At 37.2% G+C, this 18,613-nt stretch overlaps 3 protein-coding genes across 3 annotated transcripts; 2 read left to right on the top strand and 1 right to left on the bottom strand.

Annotated features, from left to right (window-relative positions):
* Positions 1 to 1,818: 1,818 nt before the first annotated feature.
* LOC135677657 (uncharacterized) lies at positions 1,819 to 2,780 on the bottom strand. The gene has a single exon (XM_065190028.1). The coding sequence runs from the start codon at positions 2,709 to 2,711 to the stop codon at positions 2,082 to 2,084; it is 630 nt and encodes a 209-aa protein (XP_065046100.1). The 5' UTR covers positions 2,712 to 2,780; the 3' UTR covers positions 1,819 to 2,081.
* A 2,585-nt stretch (positions 2,781 to 5,365) lies between these two features.
* LOC135677659 (uncharacterized) lies at positions 5,366 to 6,508 on the top strand. Its single transcript, XM_065190029.1, has one exon. The coding sequence runs from the start codon at positions 5,478 to 5,480 to the stop codon at positions 6,039 to 6,041; it is 564 nt and encodes a 187-aa protein (XP_065046101.1). The 5' UTR covers positions 5,366 to 5,477; the 3' UTR covers positions 6,042 to 6,508.
* Positions 6,509 to 7,062: 554 nt separating this feature from the next.
* Positions 7,063 to 17,401, top strand: LOC103987039 (serine/threonine-protein phosphatase 5). The gene is made up of 13 exons (XM_009405225.3): positions 7,063 to 7,237; positions 8,594 to 8,740; positions 9,872 to 10,041; positions 10,121 to 10,192; positions 10,556 to 10,706; positions 12,070 to 12,178; positions 12,273 to 12,390; positions 13,172 to 13,319; positions 13,606 to 13,854; positions 14,287 to 14,412; positions 14,486 to 14,586; positions 16,437 to 16,511; positions 16,974 to 17,401. The coding sequence occupies exons 2-13, from the start codon at positions 8,659 to 8,661 to the stop codon at positions 17,031 to 17,033; spliced, it is 1,461 nt and encodes a 486-aa protein (XP_009403500.2). The 5' UTR covers positions 7,063 to 7,237; positions 8,594 to 8,658; the 3' UTR covers positions 17,034 to 17,401.
* Positions 17,402 to 18,613: the final 1,212 nt, after the last annotated feature.

The raw sequence follows: 18,613 nt of genomic DNA on the forward strand, positions 1-18,613 counted from the left end.
ATGTATAATTTTTATGAGAACTTAAACTTACTAAGTTAGGCTTCAGCAGGGATGACTAGTGTAGCATTAGCTACTGGTGAATTCAAAATAGACTTATTGAATAAGCATATAAAAGCTAAGGGTTTGGAAAGAGAAAAATCTTTCCTGGCACTCCCATCCAATATTAGATTTTTCTTCACTTTATGATAAAATCAAAATAATATTATATTTTAAAATAAATTTTTTTGATAAAAATATGGAGCAAATATATATGTGGTGATAAATCATGCATGTCGTGTATCATAAATTAATCATAAGAGTTGATTGGGATCTAGTGAGGAAATGTTACATCTATCAAACTTGCTTGTTGAATGGCATCAATATGCAAATAAATACATGATTGTTGATTATGAGAGGTGGAAAAAGAAAACTTAAATGCATGAGAGAGACCTTTTCCTAATAATACAACTCTTCCAGTGTTCCCACCTTAGTTTCCAAACCAGTCCTTAGCATGGTCACTGTCTGCCCTAGCCATTACACCACCTACACAAATACCAAAAAGCAATGACAACCATGCAATCAATTTGGATCCAAGTTTTCAAAATGATTTAGTTGTCAGCTATGCATCTCTCTCAAATACCAAAAAGCAATGCAGCAGGCATTCAAAGAGAAGCCTTTCACTCCTCATAATTGCTATAGGAAAGAGCCATCCATGGATGCATTACTTACGTAAGAAGCATGCTTAGCTGGTCCTCAGTGAGTGATGTTGATGGAATCAATGTCCTTCTGGTTGCGACAAGATGCATCAACACATGAAAAAGGACATCATTTTTCAGTGTTTCTTCCCTCTTGATGCTTATTGAATTATTGCTTGCTCTTTGGGTTTTGTTGTGCTTTAGTTATGCCATTCTCTTTGAAAGCATTCCTCTTATACACCTTATTGTGGAGTTTCATGCAATAACTGGACAAGATTCTTAGATTTTAGAGTCAGAAACTTAGAAAACTTGTTGATGTTTGAATAAGAGTTTGTGCCTTCTGTTTTCTTTGATGACAACTAGAGTTCATATATAGCTTGGTTGTGCACCGATATGATTTGTTGACCTAAAGAATTGACTCCTAAAACAATTTAAGACTTGTTCTATCAAGTCCTGAAAAATGGCAACTGAAATCTAAGATCCTCATGATTAACATTCGACTAAGTTGTATCAAGTCCTGAAAGCAATCATGAATTGTTGTTCTGGAAAGGTTCATGACTTCCATAATTCATTCATGCTGATATCAGTGAATATGTGACTGAGGTATGCTATTTCTTACTCTAAACTTACAAATATTTCACTCTGATCCTGTGGAGGGCAATGAGCAAAAGTTCATAAAGGATTTGGTGAGTACAATGTTTTTTCTTTTAGCTTTTGTTTTAAGGTTCAGAAACATGAAACATCTGAAAAGGAGCAGTTAATTGATATCCAGCATAAGTCCATCATAAGATCAACTCTGCAAGTACATTAGTAAGTGGCTAAGAGGTTAAGTGCTTTTATTATTTGATTGTAAGTGTCAAATAGGGAAATTTATGTTTATCAAGGATTTCAAGATCACAAAAAAATTATGTAGATCAAACTGCCCTTTTAGATCTAAAAGGTGTGCAGAGTATAATCCAATAAGGTGTAATCCTACAGGGGATTTTGGATGCTCTCTGTGAAATCATGAAGGTTTTTGGAATATGATCAGGAGATACTTTCAAGTCAAAGAGACAGAGTAGTAGTGCAGAATGTAATCTGCATTAGGTGCAAACCTGCATTCAGATTTCAGACTTCAGAGCTAACAATAAATCCATAGTCGAAGTATAGATTAAAGGAGTCTCTTCTACGTATATGATGCCTCGAAAAGAGAAAGAGAGAAACAAGTATGGGAAAAGAGCTTGACCAATGCTCAGATCCACCAACATCCAGAGTTACAATCTCATTTACGGCTCTACACTCGGCTCCTTTCCGTACAGAAATCAATGGTGTTGCTGAAAGAAAAGACGATGTGAGCAACACGGACTCACATTCTGTTCTGTTCTACGTGGGAGGTTTCAGAGAGGACTATATATGAAGAAGAACATGTCATGCTCGTCCCATCAATGGTTCATGGCGGTGGTGACTGTATTCTGGCGTCACCGGAATCCTTTGCTGAAGACGAAGCTGCTCGTAGAACCTCCTGATGAACTCCTCTGCCTCCTGGTCGATGTGCTGGTAGGCTGCTTCCTCATCTTCCGTCAGTGGAAATGGTGAGTCTGTAATCCTCAGTTGTCGCGCGCCCGCCGGTGATGGAGACGGCACGACCGACTCGGCATCAGATATCTCGAAGTCCAGTGTCTCAAATGCAGTCGCCACCGCCACAGCGTCGTAGTCGTAGTCGTAGCGGCGGTGGCGGTTCCTTCGCCTGATGGCATGGAGGGAAGGGTACGAAGGAGTGCTGCTGCAGCTGAACTCCACCTCCCGGGGGCTGTAGAAGGCGCGGTCTGGATCCATGGACCGGCAGGAAAAGCCCGAGTACATGGCAGCGATGCCATGGAGGTGGCCGTGGTGGTGGAAGGTGACTAGGTGACCGAGGGCTTTACCGGCGTTCTTGCCACGCTTGAGGAGGAGATGGAGATCCACCATGAGCTTGTGAATGGAGAGGTTCTTTCTGTGCATGTAGAACACAACCCTCACAATGTGCCACGGCCTCTTGGCTGCACTCGACGACTCCATTTGGAAGAATGAGAGTCTATATGTAGAGAGAGAGAGAGAGAGAGAGAGAGAGAGAGAGAGAGAGGAAACTCTTGGGTTTGAGAGAGAGGGGAGGAGGAGGGGAAGGGTATTTAAAGATGGAAAAAAACCTTTTAAGGAAGAAGAAAAAAGAATATGAATATATATATATTCCTTCCAAAGTAAGATCAAGTTTCTTAGGGTATTGTTTTTGCAATTTTAAAGAACTATTCCGAGGGTAATTAGCAACTTTAATGGGGAAATGAAGGACTTCATCGAAGTTAGAGACAAGGAGGAGAAGGAAGAGAAGCCATTTGGCCAACTTGAGAAGGTGGATGTGTACACCACAAGATCTGTGTCGAAGAACCAAACAAGAGTGGCTCAATCACTCTCAGTACGCTTTTGATGGAATCCATCCATCGAGTCAATGAAGGATTTAATGTAGATGGTGATTTCTTACAACTTATGTACCCATCCTTGTATTCAAATGATCATTTGTTTCATGTGTAGTCCGTCAAATGATTGATTGAGTCTTATAACCTAACTTTTTTTAAAAATATGTATTGTATTACACTCATCGATAATAGTTAAAAATATTAGACGTATATTATTATTTTAATTTCTCCAATGGGACGAATAAAATAGAGAAATTACATATTAAATGCACCGATCTTCAATTATTCAAAGATCAAGTGATAAAATTATATTATATATATATATATAATAAGTAATATAAAGTAATAAATGCTAAAAATATAATAAGCTAAAAGACTATTTTTTAAATCACAAGTATCATCACTCACGTGATTGACTTGTAGGGCATATATAACTAACACAATTATTTAAAGATCAGATGTGTTTTTCAATCATAAGAACAAAAAATTATCCATCATATTTTTTGTGACTAATTTGATTATCATAGTTTTTCCTCATCATCATAGTTTTTGTGACTAATTTGATCTCAAAATGCACCTGTCATCCATCCTTCAATTTGCCATGGTGTTGGAAGGAGTCCATAATCTTCATCCAAGCCTTTCAGGAACAAAAGATAAACGAAATGAACATCTCAAAGATCAAAATACTTCAGAAAGAGGAACTATAAGAAAATGGTCATTTCAGCTCTGCTGCATTGTCTCTCATGGATTGAGATGTGATTGGAGTTTCACCAGTTTGATAAAGTTCAAGAATTTTTTTGTCTTTGTGATCGCAATCTATGCCAAACTGCTTAATTCATCATGTAATCCTATCTAAAATTAATGTTCTGCCTGTGTTTCAGAAGAATCTACTACTACTGTCAAACTTTCAACAGTTTCAGCTGACAAAGAATCGAGGCCTAAGAACTGTATCTTCTCTTTGTTTCAACGATGAGCTCAAAAGAGGGTTGAGACTTGTTTGCTGTATATATATCCAACCTCACCAACTTCTACTAATTCTTAGTTCCACTCTTCTGCAGACTCGAGAAGCAGGCCATGCTGTATTACCTCATTGGCTCATATGGTGTATTAACATGTAAAACATACAGTCTAAATGAACTTTTGAAGGATGCAGCTTCATGGATGGATTGAGAAATGGACATAAAGAATTGATGCTAGAGAGTGAGGTCACCATGCTCCCCAGACTACCAGACATATAGGCAAAATCCACCTGGATCTCGATTGTTGGGTGACATATAAACCTTGATTATTTGTAGCTCATGATACTTGCTCTCCAACAGGAGCGAGATTTAGGCCATATTCAAACATATATATGGGAGTGTTCAGTGTTTGGTCTCAGCATGAAATGCTGTGCTTTTATCATGCATGACTCCTCTTTCTTCCTTCCATTTTACTTGCCTTGAAGCGGCAATTAAGTGTGTCTAGAGCTGTGGCTGTGGCAGGATCTCAGCAGAACCTCTTTCGGATGTCATCACAGCCTCAGGCTTGCATCGATAACACTGTGAATAAAGTGTTTGTGCATGACAGAGCATGTGATCCTTCGTGTGTCTTCAACCTCATCTTTATCTCCTGGTAGAAGGACTGCAACAAAACAAGTGAAGCCTTATCTCTCTGCACCCATTACTCGTAACCCCACCATCAATTCCCAAGTGATCCAGAACTCCATAGAATGTCCCCCTGATACCTTCCGACCATAGAGGAAAAGGTTCGTCCTCTCAAACTCCTTCTGTGTTCTATTGGCCCTTCTCTCCGCATGCATCGGCGTTCTCGTGAATGCCATGTAACATTCATGTACCAATCCATGGCCCGGAGGAAACCATGTCACCACGCAAACTACTGCGCCCGTGCATACATGGCTCTGGTTGATCTACACGTGAAACCTTTTGCATCAAGATTTCGACCCAAGTGTCTGTAATTTATTGCCAAGTTGAAAGCGTCTTGTTCCATGTAAGTTTCTAGCATCAATACAGTTATCCGTTCATCTCATGACGTTTCTTTGTTAATCCTTCCTGACCAGCAAATGCTTTATCATATGATAGATCACCATGATGCTGCGGTTTAACTCCATATGAAAGATTGAGGTCAGTAATGATGGGATCTCCATAGCCATGCAATGAAAAGGTGCACCAGTTGCACGAGAAATCTAGAGCTTTCAGGTTTTGCTCTCAGTGACTGCTATAAAAAGGGCTGTAGGTTTGAGTTAGTAACTCACTTTGATGCCAAAGCTGATCTCAGGCTTCATTTCTGATCTCCACATTTGTTTTTGAAGCTTCATTACTGTCTTGAGTAGTAGTGCTGATATATCTCGTTTGGCTCAACTCATTCACAGACCGCCATGGCAACCAATGGAGAAACGCTCATCGCTCCCTGCTCCAAGAACAGCTTCCACCACCACCAAAGGCCTCGGCGGATCTCCATGGAGGGCCTGCAGAGGGCGATATCCGACCTCTCCTTCCAGCTGAGCAGAGAGGGCGTGGAAACGACGCTCCCACCCGTCTCCGAGGTGGAGGACGCCCAGTGCGAGTGCTGCGGCATGTCGGAGGAGTGCACGCCGGGGTACATCCGCCGCGTGCGGGAGAGGTTCGCGGGGAAGTGGATATGCGGCCTGTGCTCTGAGGCGGTGAAGGAAGAGGTGGCGAAGAATGGTGGGAAGGAGGAGGAGGCGCTCGAAGCGCACATGAGCATGTGCGCAAGGTTCACCAGGCTCGGGAGGACGCACCCGGTGCTCTTCCAGGCCGACGCCGTGAGAGAGATCTTGAGGAAGTCCTCGAGAGGGGCGAGGGGGCAGTCCACCGGCCATGGCGACAGGGACATCGCCAAGAAAGGCAGCATCGCAAGGAGCTCAAGCTGCATTGCAGCCATTACCAAGGAGATCAACAAGCGCAGAGCAGCCAACTGAGCTCTGCATGGACTCGACGTAGGGTTTATTTATGGGTCACTCTCCTCCTTCCCTCAAACTATGATTGATGAGTTGAGTGTTTTAGTTGGATGGCCAATCCATGTTCCAAGCTCAAGGGTTTTTTCTTCTTTTGTCGGAAGGTTCACCTTCACTGACTTTGACCAATTTCACTGAAGTGGTGGTGATCTCTCCCAATATTGTTTGTACCCTTGAAACATGGCCACTTTTTCTTCTCTCCATGAAGAATGGTTTGAGTTTAAGATGGCTGTACATTGGGAGTCGCTAACCTGCAATTCTAACCTTTGTAAGCCCACTTTGAAGACATGTTCTTCCTTCGAGTCCATGCAAGCCAAGGGGTAGTAATCCAACTAGATATGGTCTTAAGTTTGTACTCCTCTCATAGTGAGATGGATGTAAATCCTAGTGTTGGCAAGACGTAATGAGAATAAATATGACTTATTGAATCCTGTTTCTGTCCATTCAATTATATATTTATTTATCTTTTTCTTACAAAGGTAATTGGATCTTTGAAGATTTACTGTAAAGTTTTTATAGCTAATTCTTGTTTCTCTTCCCCTCCTCCCTGCCTTTGATGAGATCGTATAATTGTTTCGTAAAGATCAAACATGAGTCAATTCTCAGGCTTTCTTGACTTTTGTACAGGATACATTGAACCCAATCATGAGTAGGCCAGCTTGGATGGTGATATAATAATAATAATAATAATAATAATAATAATAATAATAATAATAATAATAATAATAATAATAATAATAATAATAATAATAAAATAAATAAAATAAACATAAAAACAAAATGATTTGAACTCGCAATAAAATTATTTTTTTTGGCAGCGCCTATATATATATATATATATATATATATATATATATATATATATATATATATATATATGACGTAATGGGAACGGCGTTGCTTTCTCCACCGTTGGATCTGTTAAGCGCTGATGAGGCGGCCCCACCCACGAGACCAACGTCCTCATCAAATCTCCCTCGCCGTCTCTGCTCCACCGAAACCCTAAACCCCCAACCGCCCCAAGTATCGCCACCTTCCTCCTATTGATCCCGCCGACTCCCTCCGTTCTTTCTCTGCCCCTCGTCTTTGATTCCTTCCTCGCGTTCTCTGTGCCGCCGTCGAGCTGCCGTCGCCGTGTAATCTCATCCGAACTCCCAAAGGTTCGCCTGTGTCGCCCGTTTTCTTTAGGTTCGCGTTGGTAGTCGTTTTCTTGTTTCTCTCTATTAATTCGAGATCCGTCGTGGATGCTCCGGTCTTTGCGCGATTTCTGGTCAAAATTTTCCTTGAAATTGCCGGCGAGCAGGCAACTTGAGGAACTTCGCGGAGCAGGGATGACCGGATCAGCAATTTGGTTGCTTCTGCTGGGAAGCTAATGTTGGTCGAATTTTTTTACGTGGTTGTAAGGGGGCCACAACAGTTATCTTTAGTCTTTGGTGGCCGTTCAAGATTCGATTCTTTGAGTACTTTTGGCTGTCGTTGAGCTGATTGCGTCTTCCAATCATGTTTGTGATCATTGGATGAATCAAGAATGACATCTGTTGGAATCATTATATCTTCCGACATAATTGCCAATAACTTGGGTTGCTGTCTTGCGAATTGAGGTTGATTAACCATATTAGAAATTGTTTATTTACTGGTAGCGACTGATCTTGATCGTATGATGAGTCAATTATTGTAGATGCTTGGTCATGAGTGGCAAGATTTTTGTAAAATATGACAGTTATGTGGTTGAATGTATTGGGTTCTTGTTGTTGTAACAGCGATACACTGGTATTAAGAGGGGGAAGGCGGAAGTTGATATGGACAGTATATGCCCCATAAGTTTTGGAGAGCTATAATAACTATTTAAAGGCATAATGACAAATACATGCTTCATATGGCATTCTAAGATATAATTAAAGGTTTCTTTTATCACTGTTGCTGCCATTTGTTTAAAATTTAAGTCCTTGGTCTATGATATTCTTTAGGATGTTCTTGCACTGACAAATATGAGACTTCTATATTTGCCATTTAATGGATTGTGTTGTAGGGTACAATATGTCACTTTGTGTTGTTCATCTGGAAATGGCAAACATAAAGCACTTGCATTTCTTAAGAGTCGCTAGCACTCTAATGAAGTAGTGCCATTTTCAGTTGGGTGATATTGATTATTTACGTTACTTCATCTTTTTCTAGTCACAATTATGTTTTAGGCACCAAAAGAAATTATCCAAGGATGTCCGTCTGATCACTACAGCCATATCATCTGAGCATCCTCTTCAACTTTAAATGATCAATTGTAGGTCTAAGCTGTCTGGTCTTGGAATAGTATAATTGGTTTCATGCATTTATTTCTGTGTTGTATGAGATGATTTATAGACCCTTAGTCCATTTTTACATGGATATCTAAATTCATAAAATAGTGATATCTAAATGCATAAAATGGTGACTACCCTGATTCTTAGATGGCTCAGTGCATCTACGTGTTAGTAGCTTTCAGTTTTGTTTATTGTTCTGTTCGTTAATGTATCATACAGGGTAGATTTGGTTATGAAGTTTGGTATTTGGTGATCTTGTACAACGTGAAGCAATTTTTTTCCAAATGGCTACCATTGTTGAATCAGCAAATTCAAACATTGACCGAGCAGAAGAAATTAAGCTTTCAGCTAATGAAGCATTCAAAGGTAAATGGGAATCTTTCATTTTGCTTTTTTTTTTATCTGTATTCTTCTTTTGAATCTCACATTTGGTTATCGTAATTTCTGTAGCATGTGCATGAATGGGTTTCCAACTTTTTCCAAACACTTAGCATCCAAAGCTTTCCCAATAACAGGGAAAGTTTGTATTTAGTTCATGTGCAAAGTTAGAGCAGCTCATATACTTCACCTGGGTATTTGTGCAAATTTTGTTGTGTTAAAATTCAAAATTTGCATGAAGATCTGAGCAGTTTATGAATTCCTCCCTTTTGAAGCAATAGAAAAGGAATTCAAAGAAACACTTAATGTTGACATGTTTTTCTTACTGATTTTAAGCACTAGAACTTTTCAGGTGAATGCTACCAATGGGCACATTTTTTTTTTTTCTGATTTTTTGATTCAAAAGAGCAGATCGTATTTGATATTCTTTTATGCTCATGCAATCTTTTGTTCTCTAAGAGTTCTTTGCACGTGGGTATGAATAACTATTATGACGACACTAGAATCTGAATTTTTTTATGTGAGTTATGTTGTTATATGTTAAATTGTAGCATATGATTGTTATGTTAATTATGGTGTTATATTAACCCATTGGATCCTATAGAATAAAGTGATGGTCTATTTGGGACTGTTATTTTTTCCTGCGGTTTATATTACCACCTTCCTCATGTCTTCTTACTTGGAGATAGTGGCACCAGCTAGATTTTATTGAACAGGCATCATCTTCAATACATGACACACATGTGATGCATTATAGCCTCTGATATGTTGACCTTATATATAGTGATACTTCATTAGGTAGAAGTTTTGCCATCCTTGTGTCAAAATCTGAGGATCATTTTGGTGCTTACGAACAAGAGGAAAGCCGGTACTAATTCGAAGATTGGAATTTATATGAGTTTTATTTTCAAAAAAGTTGAGCCATTCTAAATTTTTTGTGTATGGTTCATGTTTAGAAGTTTAGCGAATCCCTAATATGGTGTATGAAGGTTTAGATGCATCTTTAGTAGTATTAAAGCATTACTAATGCATCTTTTGTATTTTGTTTTCTGTTCTCATGATGATTTGCATTTTTTGTCAGTTATCATATCTTTGATACACTTCTCTGTTTACATTCAGCCAACAAATTTTCACAAGCCATAGATCTGTACAGTCAAGCTATTGAACTGAATGGCAGCAATGCTGTATATTGGGCAAATCGTGCATTTGCACATACCAAACTTGAAGAATATGGCAGTGCTGTGCAAGATGCCACAAAGGCCATTGAAATTGACCCTAGATACTCTAAGGTGAGAAAGTTTAATAATTGTGTTCCTGTTTTTGTGTTGAATTATTCTTGGTTGTTGTCATTCTGATTTCCTTTGGCAGGGTTACTATAGGCGTGGTGCAGCGTATCTTGCTATGGGAAAATTCAAGGAAGCTTTGAAAGATTTTCAACAGGCACATTCCTTATCTGAAACTTCCTCAGTATAAGTCAAAGACATCACACTCTTGTGACACTGATCAAGTTGAATAATGTCATAGTTTTTTGTCTGAAATTGCATGATTAACCTTTTTCTTTTTGAAAATTTTCACTGCTTAATTTTCTTCTAACATCTAAATTAGGTTCAAGTGTGCAACCTTTGTTCAATGATCATCTAGCCTCATCTGCTCTGGTTTTTCTCATTGTTAGTCATGCAATGAATCTTGGTTATGCTTTCCTTCCATGGTCAGAATTGCTTGATTTTACTGATTGCATTGTGACACAAAACAACTCCTGTTGTGCGGTTGCACAATTTTCTTGACATATGTTTGCATTATTAGGTGAAAAAAATTTGTCCAAACGATCCTGATGCTACTAAGAAGTTGAAGGAATGTGAAAAGGCTGTTCAGAAACTTCGTTTTGAAGAAGCCATTGCAGTACATGAATCAGAAAAGCGCTCAATTGCAGATTCTATAGATTTTCACACCATAGGTAAATTTTCACAACTAAAATGAATTTTCTTGCTTGCCCTTTATCTGCTTTTTATATTCTTGTTTGCGTTTCTTCTTACTGTATATTTTTAGCAATTTCCTGTCCTTCAACTGTTGTTTGGTAAAGAAAGATTTTGTTTGATATATTCATATAATGTTTTGGGTCTCTTATGACATTTATTACCTTTATACTATGATGATTGTCAATTAACAATTTTTTGATGAAATTGTGTATGCTTTATTACTTCACAAATATGCTTGTAAAATCTTTGGTGAAACTTTATTAAGTTACATTGAAACAAGAATTTCTTCGTAGTATTAGTGAACAGTAGCAAGCACACAAAGAGAAAAAATTGCATTCTCAAACAAGGTTAATATTTATCAATTTCTGTTTTGTGGTTGTGATTTATATTAATGATTTTTGGCTGAGATACAAGCACTTCTAAGTAGTGATTTCAAAAGGCGCTCGGGCGCTCGTCGAAGCGCTCAGGCAAGGCGAGGCCCGGACACCTCATTTAATGTCCAGGCAGCACGCTTCAAAGAGGCGCTGCCTGGGTGCTTGCCTGAGCCCAAGCGCTGGGCCCTCGGGCGAGCGCCGGGTTTAAACCAGGCAACTGACCGAGCTTTTTAGGTCTAGTTTGGTTGCATTTGCGTTAGTTGGTTCATAGCCTCCCCCTCGCGACATCCCTCAACCCTAACCCTACTGGCGATTCCGTCGTCGACATTTCCTCTCTACTATCGGTCTCCGCTGCCGCTGTCACTGCTCTCCGCTACCATTGCCGCTACTCTCCGTTGCCACTACAGCTGCCTGTGCCTCTCTTCGTCGCCGCTGTCATTGCCGCTATCACTGCTCTTCGCTGCCATTGCCGTTGCTCTCCACTGCTGTTGTCGCTGCTCTCCGCCGTCGTTGCCGCTGCCACCCGCTGTTGCTGCCGCTGCTCTTAGACAGTAGCCTCCTGTCCACGACTCAGTTCTCACTGTGACTCAGCTTCTCACCTCGATCACCTTTTTACACTCTATTGTTAACTGTAGAGAATATTTTAAAATATTAAAATATGTATTTTATATTTTTAATATTTTAGAGCATCTCGCTTCGCTCGAGCGAGCACCTAGCGCCTCAGGCGGTTTGGGACCTTGGCGCCTTTTGGCGCCTAGCACTTTTTAAATCATTGCTTCGAAGCATGTTGATTGAGAAACTTAGATTTGGAGGCTGTAATCATTCCCTTGTTGCACTAGTTACTATAGTCATTAAGCATCCTTATCAATTAGTTTGATTATTGAGATTGGGTGGATTCGTTTAGCTTTTCTATGATCCTAATGGTGTTTTATCATCATGGTCTTCTGAAACACCATCGTGTTACCAGAGGTGGAATCACAATACATTGGTGCAAGAATAGAAGGTGAAGTGGTAACCTTGGAGTTTGTGAAGAAAATGATGGATGAATTCAAAAATCAAAGGCGCTTACATAAGAGGTGTTATGGATGTTTCTATATATACTTTTTAAGTTACTGATTTTAAGGTACTATATTCTTCCATTTAACAAATCATCTGAATTCATTATCACAGGTATGCTTACCAGATCATCCTACAAGCTAGAGAGATGTTACAAGCGATGCCTTCTCTTGTTGATATCTCTGTTCCAAATGGACATCATTTTACAGTGTGTGGTGATGTGCATGGTCAGGTAATTATGTAAACTGTTCACTGGTGTGGAGTATTTAAGCCATATTATCTCAATCAGAGGTTTCTCTTCTGGAGTTTTTTTCCTTGCTATTCATTTTTTCCCTTTTTTAGGAACGTTTTAGCTGGTTTGACAGTCTTCAATTTAATGAGCCCATGAAATAGTGAAGAAATGTTTTATCTTATTTTAAGCTGTGTGCTAGCTGTAAGGGTGCCTGTTTACTTAAGCTGTCGTTTTTGCCCACTGAAAAATTTGTGGCCAAAAAATGGTAGTTTGAGCTCAAACTTTGACCATATGTTATATTCTGCAAAATCTAGAGTTAGGCACAACATTCACAACTTTAAATATGCCCAATTGTTTAAGGTAAAACCAATAAACAAAATGGAAACAAATCTGAGTTTGAACTAGTGGATTTTCTAGCTTGGATGACCTTGTGTTGCTCTTTTCTAACCAGATATTTACCTCCCAAATGATGCATATCCATGGAATTTGCTTGCTTTTGATCAGTTCTTGTGATAGTTACAATTATAAATTAAAAGACCAGTATTGGTTCTCAACTACCATGATCATGTTAGTTTTGAACAAACTAATCACTTCAACTTGTTTGCACCTATAACCTCAGTTTTCACTAGTGTGTTTTTACTTTCTTGTGTTAGAACTATAGTTTTTCTCGTTGGTTACATTGTTTTGTAATATGTTATTCTGAATTGCATGCTTTTTGTCTCTTATTAGTCCTGGTTAAGTTGCTTCTGTCTATTAAGTTGTCTTCTTTGCACTAGTGCAGTTTTATGATCTATTAAATATTTTTGAGCTTAATGGGCTTCCTTCGGAGGAGAACCCTTACCTCTTCAATGGAGATTTTGTGGACAGAGGATCCTTTTCTGTTGAAGTTATTCTGACGCTGTTTGCGTTCAAGTGCATGTCTCCAACAGGTTAACTCTCACCATTAACTTCTCTTTATTCCCATTTCATATCTACCTTAAAACAACTTTAATTTGATAGTATAGTGCATTAACAATGCATTAACAATATCCCATCCTATTTAATGAGAAGTTTACACAAAAAGTCAATGACAAGTGATTAAGATAGCATCCATAAATCCCCGAATCTAGAAGACTCCGCAATGTATAATACTGATAGATTTCTGAATTTACAAGCTATTTTGCAATGTGGAAGTTAGTTTATTAACATAAGGTATTCACTTTTCCAAATTTTCAGCAATGTATCTCTCAAGGGGAAATCATGAAAGTAAGAGCATGAACAAAATATATGGGTTTGAGGGAGAGGTCAGATCAAAATTGGGCGAGATGTTTGTTGAACTCTTTGCTGAAGTGTTCTGCTGCTTGCCTCTGGCACATGTTATAAATGACAAAATCTTTGTAGTTCATGGAGGTTTATTTAGTGTTGATGGTGTAAAGCTTTCTGACATTCAGGCAATTGATCGATTCTGTGAGCCCCCTGAGGAAGGTACATTTACTAACTCCTTATCTTTTAGTTTTTCTGTTTCATAAATTGAACTCTGTTTCGCTCTCATGTTGACATGAAAATATTCTTTTGTAATTTTGTAACTGTTGAATCACTAGTTTTGTCTGTTATAGTGTCCTGTTTCTATGGTTGTCTCACGAGTCATTGCTGTTTTCTCTCTTCATTTATTTTTAGTAAACAATTTATGATTAAACTCAAGTTTATGGTATCAAGGGTGTGTTCATGCCTGCTTCAGAACCGATAGTTCAGATTTAAAATTACTATGCCAAAGCAGGTCCCTTAGCTACTATTTTGTTATCAGATTGGATGCAAAAACTTAGATCTATTTTCAGACATGTTTTTGCCTGTTTTCTGCTATGGTTGTCTTCTTGATTTATCATAGAAGTACATGGGTTTGATGGATTCTGTCCTAAGGTTTGATGTGTGAACTGCTTTGGAGTGACCCACAACCTCAACAAGGAAGAGGTCCCAGTAAGAGGGGAGTCGGACTTTCCTTTGGTGAAGATGTCACGAAGAGATTCTTACAAGAAAACAATCTTGGTAATGCATCATATGTTTTGGCTCTCATGTTATAGAATGCTGATATTTTGTGCTGACACTCCCTTTTCCACAGATCTTGTTGTTCGATCCCATGAAGTTAAGGATGAGGGTTATGAGATTGAACACAATGGAAAGCTTATTACTGTATTTTCTGCTCCAAATTATTGTGATCAGGTGATTACAATACTAAATTCGCAGACACCAATAAGTTTTCTATGTTTTGCTTAATATTGTTATCAAATTGACTCACTTCTAGAAAAATCCAAATATTTAATTATTTTGACATGCTTTAGAATTAAAGTTTGCTGATAGTACTGCAAATTCTGTAAGATGACAAAACATAAACAATTATTGTACTTGATTATGAAATATTGGGTAATATTTTATAGAAAGCTTCTTGATGAATATGGTGATGTAATTTTTTCATGAAGCATATGTTACTATAGTCCAATATGGTAGGAGGTAAGCTTTTCAATTATATATGTCAGACCTTTATGGCATGCCTTGTAATGTTTTCTTGATAGTGAGTGTTAATTCTCATTATGTTTTCTTATTAAGTTCTAATGAGCAAGTTTTATTTGATCTAAATACAAGAACAACACAATTCATAATGTTCTGAGTTCTAACTATTTGGGTTGGCTACATGGATCTTCTTTAGCCATTAAGTTAAATCAAAGATCATTCAAATCTAGTAATGTCTTAATAGGTCAACCTACCTTTCCTCACACCTATAATACTAATTAATTCATCTCGCCTAGTCACAATATCTATAGGACTGTTTTGAATATGTCCATAAGGTCTTAGTCAATTACCCTTATTTTATTTTCTATCAGGACTTAATCCTACTTATTTATGATTGCAAATATTTCTTTTATTTTTCTTAGTAATTCCCACATTTATGTCTATGTTCTTATCTTTGCTATACAATTATTTAATTAATATTTCTTAACTGCCTAACAACAACAGTTATGAAGCATGGTCAGCCTAAAAGTATCTTATACGTTTTTTATTTGAATCTAAGTGGCATTTGTAATCATACAAAATCTGCAATACCCCTCTTCACTTCAACTATCCATTTATGTTATAAATAATATCTTAATCAATTTCTTTATTCTGTTGAATAATAGATCTAAGATACCTAGACTAATCATTTACATGATTTCTTGACTATTTACCCTAGTTACGTCCTTAGTTTTTCTATTAATGTTTACAAAAATCAAATTTTGTATAATCAACCTTAGTCTTACTTAATAAAAAACTTTTAGTTTCTAGATTTGTCTCCTCCATAACTTCTATTTAGAAATAATTTTGTCAGGATCTCATTAATAAAGTGCTAAAATTGGTACTGCTGGAATTAGTTTGTTCAATCTGAATCTAGATCTTAATGATGTGCTAAAGCTAGTACTCTTTAGAGCTTTAAATTAACTTTAGTGATTACTCTGCATTTGACATACAAGAAGTATCTGTTAACCTTCACGTACAGTGATTGACAAACAAGGTTTATTCGTCTACATCTGTGTCATGGTATATGATTTGTTAGTCTAGCTTGAATATAGACAGTCTGGATGGAGCTTGTGTTGCTCATTCTTGGTTCATTTAACTGTCAAGCACGGTAGGTGAGTTTTCTGAGGTGTGCACAAACTGATGGGGTACACATGGTTCTCTGTATGTAATATAGTCTTGGATGTGATTGGTCTAAATGGCCTGTCTACTTATCTTTCCCTTTTTCCTATCTCGCAAATACTAGTTACCAGTTCGTTCTATACAAGCATGAGAATTTGTCTTGCATGCTGTTTAAATTCTGCATAGTTCTTTGGTTTGCTGGACTATTGTTGCTATATAGTTAGTACTGAACATCATAAACTTTATATGGTCTGGAGGAATTTTAGAAGTTCTCGTTCTTATTGGAGACATTGTACAATGTCAGCATTCCATGCTCTGTTTTCTGGTTTTAGGGTTATCTATCTTGCTATCTTGTTTGAAAGCTTTGATGGGGATATTAAGATGTTACAATTCTGATGCAGATGGGTAACAAGGGTGCATTTATTCGTTTCACAGCCCCGGACCTGAAGCCAGACATTGTTTCTTTTTCAGCGGTGGTGAGTGTGCTTTTATTGTCCCTAGTTCTTTACTGCATTGGATGATGATCTCCAGATCACACAATCTGCTTCTCACATACTTGCATACTCACCTGTACACATCCTTATATTCAGACATGTTGCATATCTCCAAACTTAGCATGCACGTATTGGTAAATTGGAACCTTGGATGATCTAGCAGAGAGCCTTGAAGTATTATTCTCTAGCATCTTGTTAACTTGCGGGTTCTGACAATATGATAATCAAAACTAGGATTCATCAAGCTCAAGTTAGACCTGATTTGATCAATGAGCTTACCATAATGTGTGTCATGGATCCGACTCATATGATACGAAAGTTGTCTTTGTTTTGTTTACTTCGATTTCATGGACTACAGCACTTATTAGTGCACCTATGAATTACCTCTTCTGCATTTCTGTTTCTGTTTTATGTACAATAACACGGGTTTGTCACAATTTGCAGCCACATCCAGACGTGAAGCCTATGGCTTATGCCAGCAACTTCCTTCAAATGTTCTCATGATCCATCAGTTGAAATGGTGCACTAAGATCAACTTGAAATTTTCCTTTTTTTCCTTGCTTTTCCTAATCGTCACTTACACTCGCCACAGCTGTGGCTGGGAGGCCTGAAGCAGAACCTCAGTGTAGGGTGCAGCTGATGTTATATTGAATATAAATGTTTTATCTCGTTATATCAGTACTAGCGATAATTGTAGGACTGCTTTTTTGTTATTATTTTTGGGGGTCTTGTCATCATTCTTTCACGAACATCAACGTCCAAACGTTGCAGAGGTGCACATTCATCAACTCCTGCCTGCACTGTAAATGTACAAGTATTTGTGTCCATGATGTGAAATTAGCCTTATGGATTTTGTGCATTATGCATTTCAATTCTTCTGAGCTGCATTATCAGAATTGGCATTTAGTACCAGTTGATGAGTTGTGAATTATGTCAATTGTTTTTTCTGAAATTGTCATGAATCTACTTTTGCTGAATCTGCTGCAACTGAACTTATATAGCAGCAGGGCTGCTATAGATTAATTATGTTCTTTTTGGGTTTTTATCAGATGATACATTCTTTTTAAAATTCTCAAACCATCGTTTCTTATTTTTTAATGTTCTAAAAATGCTTTTTTAAAAAGTTTTTTTTTCCTATCCAAATTTAATTTTTTTTCACGTATGTTTTGTAGGTTGATTTTTATCAACAAAACATTATATAGTATTTTGTTTTTATTATACAAGATTTTTGATGTTACAGTATTTTTGAAATAAAAATATTATAGAATGGTTTTTTTAAAAAAATGGTATAATATTTTTATAAATAAAAAAATAACTCATAAAATATTGCTTGAGTTAGAGAGGATATTTTCTTGGTCAATCCCCTAAATTTTTTACTTCGCTGGTGGCTTTCAAACATTGCAAATTCTTTGAATTCGTCCGTTTATATTTTAAAATTTATATTAACATCTTATACTTACAAAAATAAAGCATCAATGTCTATTATCCTAACATCATTCATTTTACTAATAAAAATAAAATATAAAAATATAATTTTAAATTATCCTAACATCATTTATTTTACTAATAAAAATAAAAAATAAAAATATAATTTTAAAATTTTAATTGATGATAGAAGATGACATCGATGGTGATGGATAATGATGCAAGGGTCACGAGTAACTATTGTAAATAAGAAGAGTGACGACAAGAGTGATTTCATCTCTCGTCGTCGCTCTTCTGATTCACAATAACTACTCGTGACCCTAGCGATGCCATTGTTCGCTACTACCTACGTCGATCGCCAATACCAATTGAAATATTAAAATTATCTTTTTATCTTTTACCTTCATATTTTCATTAGTAAAATCGATGATATTAGAATAAATGAACCCAGATTTTATTTTTATAAGAATATCAATATAATTTTTAAAAATATAAGAATCACGACGCTAAAAGTAACTAACTACATAGGATAATATATAATTAACCCCTTAAACTATCAACAACTCCTAAAAGCTATACCTCTATCTTCAATTTTTTTTCAAAAATCTACTTTATTAGATTCATAATCTCATTAACCATCATAATTCAAATAAGATTAA

This window comes from Musa acuminata, chromosome BXJ1-6, assembly GCF_036884655.1.
Source record: "Musa acuminata AAA Group cultivar baxijiao chromosome BXJ1-6, Cavendish_Baxijiao_AAA, whole genome shotgun sequence".
Lineage (NCBI taxonomy): Eukaryota > Viridiplantae > Streptophyta > Magnoliopsida > Zingiberales > Musaceae > Musa > Musa acuminata.